At 41.8% G+C, this 13,019-nt stretch overlaps 1 protein-coding gene across 9 annotated transcripts in view; it reads right to left on the bottom strand.

Annotated features, from left to right (window-relative positions):
• Positions 1-12,717, bottom strand: part of CAPRIN2 (caprin family member 2) — a 31,447-nt gene extending 18,730 nt beyond the window's left edge. For 4 of the 9 annotated variants that reach the window (XM_021389236.1, XM_021389242.1, XM_021389253.1 and 1 more), the window contains exons 1-8: positions 12,593-12,717; positions 11,405-11,667; positions 9,492-9,554; positions 6,148-6,234; positions 3,599-3,837; positions 2,205-2,287; positions 960-1,121; positions 465-508 (exon numbers count right to left, since the gene is read on the bottom strand). In XM_021389236.1, coding sequence (XP_021244911.1) covers positions 465-508; positions 960-1,121; positions 2,205-2,287; positions 3,599-3,837; positions 6,148-6,234; positions 9,492-9,554; positions 11,405-11,653 — 927 coding nt within the window. In that variant the 5' untranslated portion in view covers positions 11,654-11,667; positions 12,593-12,717. Of the gene's footprint in view, positions 1-464; positions 509-959; positions 1,122-2,204; positions 2,288-3,598; positions 3,838-6,147; positions 6,235-9,491; positions 9,555-11,404; positions 11,679-12,049; positions 12,170-12,265; positions 12,429-12,454; positions 12,523-12,592 lie in introns of those variants that run through there. The other 5 variants (XM_021389267.1, XM_021389277.1, XM_021389258.1 and 2 more) reach the window with 5 other exon arrangements.

Genomic DNA, 13,019 nt, shown 5'->3' with positions numbered 1-13,019 from the left:
TTTACACCTTATGCACACATGGGTGTCTTGGGATCCCTTACTCTTCTGAGAAAGGACAGCAAGATTTGCATTACTCTCCATGCTATCAATATTAAGTCCTCTGCTTGGCTTTTAGGGACAACTTTAGTACATGCGATTTTTTCCTCTATATTTTAGCACACAAAATAAGTGTTTTCACTCTGAAGACTGATGCTTTAGTTTATTCAGAAAAAAAACAGAGCACTGAAGTACCATATTGCTTTATGTAATCTTTCCCCATTTACCCCCAAATACCTTAGAGGAGCCACAAATGTGGAGTCAGAAATAGAAAGGCAACTAAGTCTTCTGTAACGGTTCCTACATACAGAGGCATCTAAGCTGTTACTCAGACTTTTTTGAAATTTGAAGGGCTGCAGAAATGCAGTAATATTTCTGATAAATTACAATACTAAAGGAAAGCAATTAACAGTGGAGCATCATCTTACCTCCTGTGGCTGTATTTCAGACTTCATAAGCTCCACAAGGGATTCTAGAGAAAGGATGTTAATTTGTTTCAACTGATCAAATGCAGAGAGGCAAGCTAAATAACAAGTCTTTAATTCTATTTGAATACTAATACCAGTGGCTAAACTTGACACTCTGAAATCTCATCTCAGTCTAAATATCTCATGCTGACTGCTATCTTCCACCTTCTGTCAGGTGGTAACACTTGCAGAAATTACCAGAAGCCATAGTGTTTTTGTCTGGTAAGAAGACTGTATTTCTTACACAGAGATATGCTCAAGACATAAAAACAACCTATTACTATCAATTAGATATTTTTTCCCCAAAATAGGGCTGCAAGCTCTTCAGGTTCACTTTTAGTTATTGAATTGAAAGCAAGCTACAGGATTAGATTTGCATCAAGCTATGCAAAGTCAATGCTTAGTTCAAGCTTATCCCAACATTTAATACAGGAATTGAACCCTGAAACGTTCTACCTGTTTCTTTGATAGGCTCTCCTTTTGACGTCTGCCTTGTCCTCTCAGATTTTCTATGCACTTCTTCCAATTCTTTTACTGGCACAGTGGTGCGAGGAGTTGGAATACTTTCAAAGTAACCAGAGTCTAGAAGCTTGGATAATAAGTCCTTCATGTGTTTATCTGAAGAGTAAAAAAAGCTTATGAAGTTAAAATATAAAAAATAAAAATTACTGAGTTCAAAAATTTAGATTACAGACCAAGACTATTTTCTTCCCAAATATAAACTGCAACTTCTCCAGTTGCTTACACACCTTGCCAAATGACATAAATACTTTAAAGGAAATATATCTGTTAGACCACTTAATCTAGTAGAAAACATCTTTACAAGCTGGAGGTAAAACCGCAGCTTGTGTTTAGATACATGTAAGGTGATTATTAGCAACATTAGATCGTGGCATCTCCCACAGGCTTAGAAAAGGATTTGTTTTGCATCCATGAACTACACAGTGTTGATACTAACAGCATGTTTTGCTAGTTGTAGCAGAGGTAAAGCTACCTTAGGTCACTATGCAACAGCCCTATAGACCTTCCTCCCAGCAGTAAGATCATGTTCCAAGAGGAAAAAAATAGGAACCACAGAAAAGGAAAAGGAGAAAAGCCCTTGCTTAAGATTGTTCAAGGGCTTTTGAACTTGAAAGGGCAAAAAGAAGAATATGCAGAGTCCCACAGATTCTGGTGCCTGATAAAGTGAGGATATTTTCAATAGGTCAGAGTGAAACTGCACTGTGCATGATCAGAGATCCCACCCAGTTTCATTAACAACTACTGGTCCTCAGTGTTGTATCCCAAGTTGCATTCAGCCAAGACATCAGAATATTCAACTGAGCATTGTGGTCAAGAACAGGGTTCCACGTTTAATCCATTTACACAGCTATCCAAAAAAGCTGTCCTCACTACCATTCTGTAAATTCATGCAGTTACTTGAGCTGCTACCATCAATATTCCTCAGAAGAGTCTAGACATATGCTGAAGATACAGGACATCAGTAGAAGACAATAGTTTCTTCCTCCAGGGAAAGATTACTGCACTGTTACTGATCTGTACTTAAAAAGACAAACTAAACAGCTCTTCCTTGGAGAACTGAGTTGCACACAGCACTTGAATATACATGACGACAAGTAAATTAAGTACTTCATATGTTTTAGATATTAAAATAGCACACAAGCTTTAAGCTCGTTTTTCTCCTCTAGATGAAGCACTCACATGTTGTTCCAACCACAGGTTTCTCACTGCCTTCTAGAAGGTCCCAGAAGTAAAGAGATGATTGTTCCATCTGATCTTCAACACTAGAAAAAAAACAATTTCACCAGGTAGAATTGTAGCCAAAATCAAGTCACACGCTATCCCCGATATCCCTCACTTTAAAATGCTGACATTTAGCCTTCTAGCATAAGGCTCAAAACAGTAAATCCTCAACACCCAATATGCACTATTAAAATAATTTACCTTTTTTATTTGTGCATGATTCAGTCTAGCAAATAAATTGTCCTGATTGTAACTAAGACAAATTGGAAAGCTTAGCATCATCCCACAAGGCAACATGGCTGGACTTCATTCTGAGCCAGGAATCCCAATCAAGGAAACCATTACCTTTTAAACAGCTGATCACCTTGTTTATTGGACACATGCACAGAAGCAGCCATCACCAGCTCAAGCCATTCTGGCTAGGTGAAATGTTTGGTCATAGGCCCACAGTTCTCCCCTCCCTCCACTAATGATGTCAAAGGGCATCAGCAGGAAGCTTACTGTCACAGGAAAGGGTTATGATTTTGTGGAAGTATAACTATGAGAATTAAGATAAAACTACTTTTTTTCCTCCTCCAAGATGAAACACTATTATATTTTTAGTAAGTAACTTTAAAAGTTAACTTTTAAGAGCAAAGATTAGCCTAGTTTAGCATAAGTGTGAGAAGGGATTAAGAATTTCAGGAATTCACTTTTGACAATGAAAATCACTTTTCCACCATGTGTTTCAGATTACCACCTAACAGTTCCACTCCCCCACCATGTTTACATGCAACTCACTGCAGTCTTAAGACAGAGTGAAACTACACATTCTTAGCAGTCATAATACAAACACGATGCCAAACTGGTACTACCATACACCACAACCTTACAGTGAATGACAATGCTAAAGTTTGTCATTTCTTAAAGGACTACTGTGTTACATTCCTTTACTCTAAAGCAGCACATCTTGATCAGCACATGAGTTGAACAGGGGACCACAGATCTCTTGCCTTTACTGCACTTTTTGTATTAGATGTATAGCAAGACCTCAGGGAAGCAGCATGCCACCAAGCTTCCTACTTATGGTGATATTGCAGTGCCTCCCCAGGGAAGTACAGAAAGATATAACATAGGAGGGTTTGTATATAGCTTGGACAACTGGAGAAGTGGGTACAGTAGCTTTCCTTTAAAGCTCAGAGTGAAGTAGTTCTGCCATATTCCAAGATTCCAAGACTTAGACTAGAGAAAGTATACTGCATAGAGTTTTAATTAGTGTTCCAAACCATAATATTTTAAGACGCAGCAGTGTCAAACAGGACACTTACTGTAGCGAATGAAGCATACTATTTAGACAGAAGTATTGAACTTACCTCAAGCTCTCATTTCTTTCTGGACATGAGAGTTTTGCAAATCTTATGAGGTAGTCTAGTTCTTTAGAAGGCAAGTATATTGCACCATTCACACCACCTTTGAAATCTTTCTGAACATGCTCTTGAGTAAAGTTCTGCAGCACATACTGGACTTGAAGTATTGTACGCAGTTTTTTCTTCTCTGCTTCAAGCTTCAATAGACTCTCTCTTCGCTGGGCCTTCTTCTGTGCTTTCAGCAGCTATTTCAATATATAATTAAACAGTTAAACAGCTGAATAACAAGATTCTAGAACAGAACACATCAAGTTCTAGTGCTGATCACCCTACACTAAAAAAACTATACACTTAAACTCCTAGTTCTTTCTTCAGATACCCAAGACCTTCTAAGTTCTTCCTCTGGCAGAGTTCCCCATTTCTCCATTAATTATCTGCACCTATAGCTTTAAGTCAAACTGGATACTGGCAGATTCACTTTTAATATTCCTCTACCATATTTGTATAGTATATCACTGCTAATTACTTTCATTGGTTTCAAAAGTGAATATAGGAAATTGATAGAATTAATACCAGTGCACAAACTCAATCCCATCCTACATTTATCATGTGAAGTTAGTGATGCAGAAGCTGTCTCAAATTCTTCCTAGGGAGAAAACTGCCCACCCACTTTGAAAATTCCAGTTCTAATGATACAGTAGAATCCTCCAGTTATTTTGTTGGCAGAAGGCTGAAGCACTCAAATAGGAAACAGAAGTCACAGAACATATACAGCCTCCATGCCCCCAGCATTCCAATACTGGGAAATTGCTGTAGAGTCCATACTAGAAGTAGAGTCAAGAAAAAAATGTTAGCTTATACTTTAAATATAGCATAAGCTCGAGAATAAACCTGAACTAGCAGAAGCTAATAAGATTTTGATTACTAAAAATACCTGCAGCAAGGTACACTGGGTTACAAACCCTTATTTCTGCCATTTTATGGGAAGCTATGTACACGAAAGCTATGAGATAAGGCATATTTTGACATTCAGCACAGTGGTTTGTGTTCAACACAGTAATCAAGTGAACCCAAAAGCAGTAACACCACTGGAAAGGCTTAAACCACACAATACAGTAAGCCTCTCAAAGCCCTACTTGCAGTTACTACATATACAAGAAAAGAAGCCTAAGCAAAATTGCTTGGGTCTCAGTCACAAACAGGCCATTTTCCCAGTCTAGTTCATCAGTATTACAGAAGAGGCAAGAAATTATGCCAAAGCAGTGACTAATCATGTTTTACATCCCCAGCACTACATCAGATCAGATCTTTTCACAAGAACTGCATTTGCCTGAGAGCCAAGAAACGAATTTCTCTAGCAAAGAAAGCACTTCCTTACATGAAAACATGCAGTGTCGAACTCTGAATAAAGTCCTAAATAAAGCACTAAAACTCTGAGTTGCCATAATTAGAGAAGACTATAGCAGAAAAAGTGGTAAAGACCTCAATCTTCAGTAAAATTGTTACCAAGAGCTGTACTAAATGAAGCCAAAGTTATTTAATCCCAGCACTTTCCCATACTGGAACTAAACTGGAAAGAAAGCATTCCATTTAGAATGAGACCTCCTTGAGAGGTCATCTAGCCCAGCCTCCAGAACAATGAAGACTGATGCTAAATTAAGACCTGATCACTTGGACTTCACTGTAGTCAGGTCTTAATCTTTCCAAGGAGAGATTCCATGGCTTCTCTAGACACTCTGTTCTAGTGATCAGTTATCAGAGTGACAGTTTTCCTCCTATCTAGTTGGAACCTGCTATTTCAATTTCTTATCATTCATTCTTCTACATACCTCAGAACAAAACTAGCTCTATCTTTTATGGTATTTGAGGGCTAATATCACATATCTCCTGCCAAGCCCTCACTTCTCTGGGTTCAGTAAGCCCAGTTCTTCCAGGCTCTTATTTTTCCCCCCCCCCACTCTAGCCCCCAGCAATCCAGAGGGGCACCACTGGACTCACTTAAATGTATCTATAACATCCATGTACTGAGTAGCCAGAACTAGACACACTGGTTTAATGAACATGAAGTGAAAAAAATCAGCTCCCTTTCATTACTGGCTAGGAGTCTCATCTTCACTGCTACAGGATGCACAGTTTACTTCGGCTGCAGCCAACAAAGAGGACCCTCCATGGACTTTTCAGTAGTCATTTTTTCCACCAGTCCACACCTATGCAGAGAATGAGTCTACCCTTGGCACAAGCTATAAGCAAGATTGTTCTGTTGTAAATCTAAGTAAACTAGAGTCATCTCAAATACAGAGAAGTTCAAATGATTGTTTGAATACGCACAAGTTCTTACAGCAGTACACAGTGAACGCTACATTGAAGACAGCATTACACAGTTGTATTTACTCTCATCTACTCACTGTTCCAGACAGTATAAGCAGGTTGTTCACCTAAGTTCTGAGACAAACTTCTTAGCAGTCACATAGTGGCATGTAAATGTAGCAATTAGAGAACAGCACAAAATTCACAGTCAACTCCTGACAACATCATGAGCAACATCTTATACTTACATCTTGGCTAAGACCTGAAAATGTCTTCTGAAGCTCCTTGGCAAATTCTAGGTTGTGTACTACTTCATCATATTTCTCTACTGCCTCCTATAAAGGAATAGATAAAAACACATTTAATACTTAAGACTACTGGTTATATCTCAAACCTATTTTAATCTCATTGAGAACTAGTAATCTAGTAGGTCCTTCTTTGACATTGTCACTTGTGACAAGTTACATTGTCTACAACTGGTACTTTAAATTTAGTCGTACTTATGCAATGCTTGGTATATTAATACTGAAACAGGAAAGCTTAAATATCATCTATTTTTTCAACTTTCCTTTTTGTTTCTGCAAGTCTCAATAATCAGATAAAAGCAGCTGTTTATCACCAGATACTAATATGAAAGCTTGAAAGGAATACAGAAGATAAGTTTAGTACAGAACCTCTACCTTGATGCTTAGATGAATGCCTTTACAGATAATTCATAAAAGCTTTCACAAGTTAATGGTAGGGAGGGCAAGTCATACTTTCCTGAAGTCTTGCAAATTTTATTCCTACAAATAAAGCAGCGCTCCTGACTTCATTAATGGCTTTAACACATTTTACTCTACAGTCTTCAAAAAGAATGTAGATTCTTAGTTACATTTTGATATACCCTATGAATTCCTTCCCTTGCCCACTGAGAAGTCAGTTCATTTGTAAGTCTCCTTGACAGCTCTGAAGATAGCAAAATGCTGTAGTTCAGATATGCTGCAAATATCCACTTATCATAAGGAAAGCCTGAGAAGTAAGAAGCTAAATTTAACTTCAGCACATATGTGGTTTACTATGAATATAAACCAAACTGAGTGTGAGATTTCAAAGTTGTACTAGAATTGGCCTGTCAGCCTAACATAAAGCTCTTTCAAATGCAGTACTGTTGACACAATTGCTTCATCACTGCAGTGGAAAAGCTTCACCTACTGTCCCAGAAATATTTGGGATTTGCAAATTCACTGTGTTCCTAAGCAATCAGAAAGCAAGTTACAGGTTAAATTATTCCATTAGTCTGATTGTTCAGTCACTTGTATTCACTTATTTGTACTGTGCAAAACATTACTATGTCTAAAGGCTACTTAACACGAGCAAGCCCATGAGTTACTGTAAAGCTCTCAGCTACTAATTTAAGTTGTGAACACAGTTCATCAAGCAACTTCCGAAAACTAATTAGCAACTTAACCAAATACTGGGAGAATTTGACTTCACGACCCCAGTGCCCACTCAAGAGATGCTTAAGGAAGACTCACAAGTTAACAACTTGGACAGATTGCACTACTTGTACTTTTAACCACACAGACTCCACAGTAAAACTCCCTGCCTTAAAACACCACGAACTTACTCTTGCTCAGGTTACAAACTATATCAACCTGTGGGAAATCAATAGCTCCTTTTTGTCACACACCTGTTCTTAATGTCCATTAAAAGAAACATTAATGTTTGAGTGAAAGTTAACTCCTGGTCTGACAGTAAGGAAGAGTCAGCTGAGCCAGCAAGCCAGAACAGTATTCCCACAGGAGACAGTATGAACTTGCTGGGAGCTCCTTATTTTTGAATCTTTTTTCCTGAAGTAAGGCAAGCACACTAATTGCTTGCACCACTGCTCACACACCACGAGCAGTTAGTTTCATTTAAATTGCTTGCAGAACAAGCTCATCACTACATGTGTACTTCTGTGTGAGAAACAATGAAAAAATAGAGACAGCAAGCTGCATTAGAGCTCTTCTGTATTGCAGGCAGTAAAACTTTACTTAGGAAAGCATCTCTACTATTAACCTCTGTTCTAGTTTCAACCACCAGATCCTGGTAGCTGTATACGCATTGGTAATTCACATCTGACATGTAAAAATGCGGTATTTCTGTACCTTAATGGGGTACCTGAAATGGGGATTTAATCAGAGTAGTTACATATTGAGTTATGTGCTTCTAGAGCAGCCACATGAGGTTTAATTACCAAGTTAGTTCACTAGCAAGACTGCATCTTATTCTGTTTTAAAAGCCTGAGACATCCCAAAAATAGAACAGTGATAAGTACACTGAATATTAAAGTTAACCTCAGCTGGAATAGTGAAAGCCAGTAACAAAGTTCATTGCCTACACATTTTCTAAAGTCAGTACAGCTCATTGTATCTGCAAACAAAACATCTACAGAATCCCCTGTCTCTTTAGACCCAGTTACTAATTTCCACTTTCACCTGTTGGTTTTTCATATACCAAAGCACAGACCAAACAAAAAAGTCACACTAAGGAGTAGCTTTATAGCATGTTCAAGACTAATGGAACTTGTAGGAAAACACTGCTCAGTAGTCTATTAGCAACAGAAGACAACGGATAGTTTAACACTCGGGATCCTAACAAAACAGATGACTTCCCCCATCCACTTCCAAGTGGAGTGTAGAACTAAAAGGTCATCTCACTTCAAATAATGAGATTTAATTCATTTGCTTAAGAAGGCGAGAGACATCAGATTCCACAGCAAAGTGTTAAATGATCATCCACCCCAGCAGGACTAGTCTACTTTTAAGCAGCAAGTTTTTTTCCCCCCTCCTGTCCCTTTCATGACTAGTGCGAACGATTCAAAGTACGGATACATTTGTGTTCCCATATAGCTGCACTGTGATGAAGCTAACAGTAAATGGATTCTTTTTCCAGCTGGCACATTAGAAGTCAGCACTGGCAATGAACAGCCAGTGCCCTTTGTTACAGGACTGCTCTTAACATGTCTGTTAAGTACACTTTAAAACATGCAACTGCTCAGTAATCAGAGCAATAAACCCTTTGAATTGTGTGGCACCTCATTACCCAGCAACAGCTTTCATGTTATACAGACATATTTTCTGCTTAAGTCCAAGACAAAAACCACAGCTTTAACACCAGGTGAGTTTAAGCTATCTTCATGGAGTGCATCACATTTGTTGATTAGCAGTCTTACATCCCAGCATTCTAAACTCTAGCACACTTATAGCTAACATGCAATTTCAGGTAACATCTATTAATAAAGTACTGAGGATTAGCTAACCTAGAAGAGTTGAAGTCTGTGTTCTAACATGGCAATGCCAGAAACATGTTAAACATGGATACTTCATCAAGAGAGATGCAGAGGAACACTGAATCTGAAAGTCTACAGAGCAATCATAAAACCTTTTATTACTTCTGTACTCATGAAGGCTGAAGTTTACCATTCAGCTTAATTACCAATTTGCCTATTTTGCTTGGCAAAAAAAAAAACCAGCCCCAGAAGTCTGCAAGTATTTCTTCTGCAAAGTTACATCACTGCATTTTTTGACAACCCAAATCCATCTTCTCCCACACAATGCAAGCTTACCAACTGGTCTTGATTGAGGGCCTCTCCCTTCTTCAGTCGATCTTTGTAGTCTTCTAGTTTGAGCTACAGGAAAATTTGAAGTCAGTTTTTATATTCATTACTCGTTCTTAACATTAGAAAAGTTAAGTATTCTTCTCTTTAAGAAGTCTGCATACTGCAGCAAAACAAGAATTTTACTACCTCCTTTAACTTTCAGGAGAAAAGAACACAGATTTAGCTGTTTCTTTGATTTTGCAAATTCAGTCTCCAGGGCTGCCTCATTCCCCCATTTCATACCTTTCATCTCTTTTCCTTACTGTCTTTGTTTCATTTAAGAAATAATACATTGACCCTAGATCTTTAAGAGGCTCCAAACATTCACTGTCTTCATTTGAAAGTACTGTATTTTTTTTTATTTTTCCAAGCCAATGTCATAATTTAGTTATTCAATCCTGGAATAATCCTACTTAATTTTCTACTGTATGTATTTCAGAATCTGAGGTCTTCAAGATTTTATTGCACTGTTTCCTAAGAAAATGGACTAGTGTCTTCAAATAGAAAAAGTTTTTATCTAAGGCACTTAAGTAAATAGTCTTTATCAGCTAAATGAACTATGCAAAAATAAGCTGTTAGGTATTGCAAGTCTCCTTAAACACAGGAAAAATGAGGCATTCACTACCATAATGTTGAACACTATTTCATTTATGTGCCCAAATAGGTTTTACTAACACAGTATCTAGGATCAGGAACACTTCCTACTCATCCTAGCAAGTCACACTTTCATTTGCTGGTGAGGCCATATTGTCATGTGCTAACATGACACAAAGATATTGGAGAAACTCACAACAATAGGCTTCCTTGGCCGGAGTTAGAATAAATGCAGTTGCTTAATCACAAAGACAACATGCTTATCTGAGATTATTTGGAAATGCAGCATGATGCATGACAAGAGATGGCAGTAATACTGCAACTCCTGCAGAAGAATCAATTCCCAGAGCCATATAGCCTTAAGTCTTATCTAAATCCCTCTTCCCAGCCTAAAACATAACGCATTAAGTCTTTCAGCATTAAGTCTTTTTCACACATTTAGAGTCACAGAAGTCAGACTATTGCTTTGCTTTTAATCCTGACCCAGTACTGAAAGAAAAACAACAAATTCCTTAAGTCCGGAAAAAAAAAACGTTCTCTTGATTTATAATCACACATAGATGTAACTTTCAGTCACCAAGGAATCAATGGCGAAGTCCTGCAACACAAAAGCCTGAGTGGCTACAGCCACAATATTTTAGGTGTATAGTATCAATACTTATTAACTGTATTCCCTGGAAAAAAAGGCACAGTTCTAACTCAAGGAAGCAGGCTTTGGCATCTTTTTGTATAGAAGCCTTCTACTGAACAACATTTGTCTATATATAAAATACAGCAGTCAATCCATGTACATGGCAATACATATTTAAAACAATTTGACATTGCCATTAGCCAGAGGAAACACTGCTTGTGTTTTTACATATATCCCTATACCTTAATATTAGACGCATGTAATCATTAGAAATACAAAGACTCCTTCTTTAAGGCAGTAAACCATGATAGACCAGTTCTAAGTCTGCTCTGAACTGTCTGTCAGAGAAGCACCCCCGATGCTGACCAGCACTGTTACCTCTGAGTTAATTACCACAGAGCAGGTTCTGAGTAAGCTACATCCCTGTTTCTATGAAGCAATGCTGTGTTCACACATCAAATGCAAGCAGCCCATTTCAGAACAATGAGAATAAAGAACACTTTTTTACTGTGCAGTAGCAAAATGAAACTCATGAAAGGATCTGAACACTGACATTTTAAGAAGCCCTGGATTATTACACACACATGCCTTTATATTAATGAGTCCTCCCGTCAGCCATTTAGTAGAGTGCCACCCCACCAGGAAGACACGTTACCTTCTTCTTCTCGATATTCCTGATCTTGTGTTTGAGGCAGATGAGCCCATTGTCGATGTAGGTCTCGTACGCCTGGGAAGGAGAGGCCGCCGAGTTCAGCGCGGCCTGCAGCGGGCTGGCGGAGGGCTGGCTGTCCCCAGCCGGGGTCACCTGCTGCTTGGCTGCCTTCATACTCTTCTCCTCCCCCTCCTCCGACCGGCCTGAAGGTGACGATGGGCAACGGAAAGGGGCTTGGGAAAGCTGCACCATTGAAAGGGATGGAGCTGCAAGGGAACTGCGCTCGTTTAGCTCTCTTTTCTCAAGTTACATCTTATCGTGCATTTACAGAGGAACGCGGAGCCGCAGCACAGAGCCTCGGCAAGGACGCATTCCTTGCTTTGCTTTCCCCTCTCCTCCCTCCCTTTCCGAATATCTGCATCAGGGATTTCAGAGCGAGGCAAACTTCACGTGGCGTGCCCAGACAGCAGAAACGCTTCGCACAGGCAGAGCCGGGCAGCGGAAGGTATGCTTCCAGAAGCCCAGTGCCCGTGGAACACCGGGCTGGCTTCCCGCACGCAGTGCCCGCAGGGAACAGCCGCAAGCACGCACCTGCGGGCTGTGCCTGGCTCCCCCCACCCCATTAAAGCAGTTTTACCCCTTTCTGACCTTCGCCGCAATCCGAGCAGCGCCGCAGCCTTAAAAGACTCCGACCGAAAAGAGCGAAACGGCAAAAAGCTGCGTAACGGAGCGGTGCGGCCGCGCGCCCGGGTACAGCAGCGCTGCCCCTCGCGGGGAAGCGGCCCCGCCCGCAGCCCACAGCCACGCGCGCGGCGGGCAGCGGCGCGACGGGAGGCAGGCAAGCAGGGAGGGGCCGGCTTTCACCTTGAGCGCGGCCGCTTTGCGGGGATGCTCCGCACGCCGCTCCCCGGCCACGACACCGCACCGCCGCCGCCCTGCGGCGCCCGCCCCGGGGACAGGCGGCAGGATGAGGAGCTCCAGCCCCCGCGGGCGACCAACACCCCCCACACGGGACCGGCCCCTCCGTCCGCCTTTGCGGAGCCTCACTCCCACCCGGGAACGAGGAGAAGGATGAAGAGGGCACCAGCGGCGGGCTCCTTCCCGCCCGCGCCCCCGCAGGTTCACGACGACCGCCACCGCCCGCTCCCGGTGCTGCGGCGCGGCCGGCCCCCCGCCGCCCCTCCCGCTCACCTCGGTGCCCGCACACGCTCAGGCCCGTCCCACCGCCCGCCCCCCGCCTTATATAGCGCCGCGCGCCGCCGGGCACGGGGGAGGGCGGGGCCGCGCTGCGGGACGCGTCTCGCCGCTGAGGTCACCGCCCGCTGCCAATCGGCGGCGCCGCCTCACCGCCCGGCGTCACGTGATGCGGGGAGGGTGGCGACCGTTAGTCGGGGCGGGGCGCCGCCACACGGCGGTGTGCGCGAGGGGCGGGGCGGATGCGGCGTCCCCCCGTCAAGGTCAGGGTGCGGGATGAGGGGCGTCTCCAGGCCTCGCCCGGAGTCCGTCAGTCAGATCACACGCTTGCACCGGTGTGTTCCGGTGGCCATAGGAAAGAAAGTGTTGGTCCGCGCCTAGTGGAAGCAGAAGGGGGTCTCCTGGGCCACCAAAGACACTTTAC

The sequence above is a fragment of the Numida meleagris genome, chromosome 1 (assembly GCF_002078875.1).
Source record: "Numida meleagris isolate 19003 breed g44 Domestic line chromosome 1, NumMel1.0, whole genome shotgun sequence".
NCBI lineage: Eukaryota > Metazoa > Chordata > Aves > Galliformes > Numididae > Numida > Numida meleagris.
The sequence above is the reverse complement of the archived record's forward strand: the minus strand, read 5'-3'. Positions and strand labels throughout refer to the sequence as shown.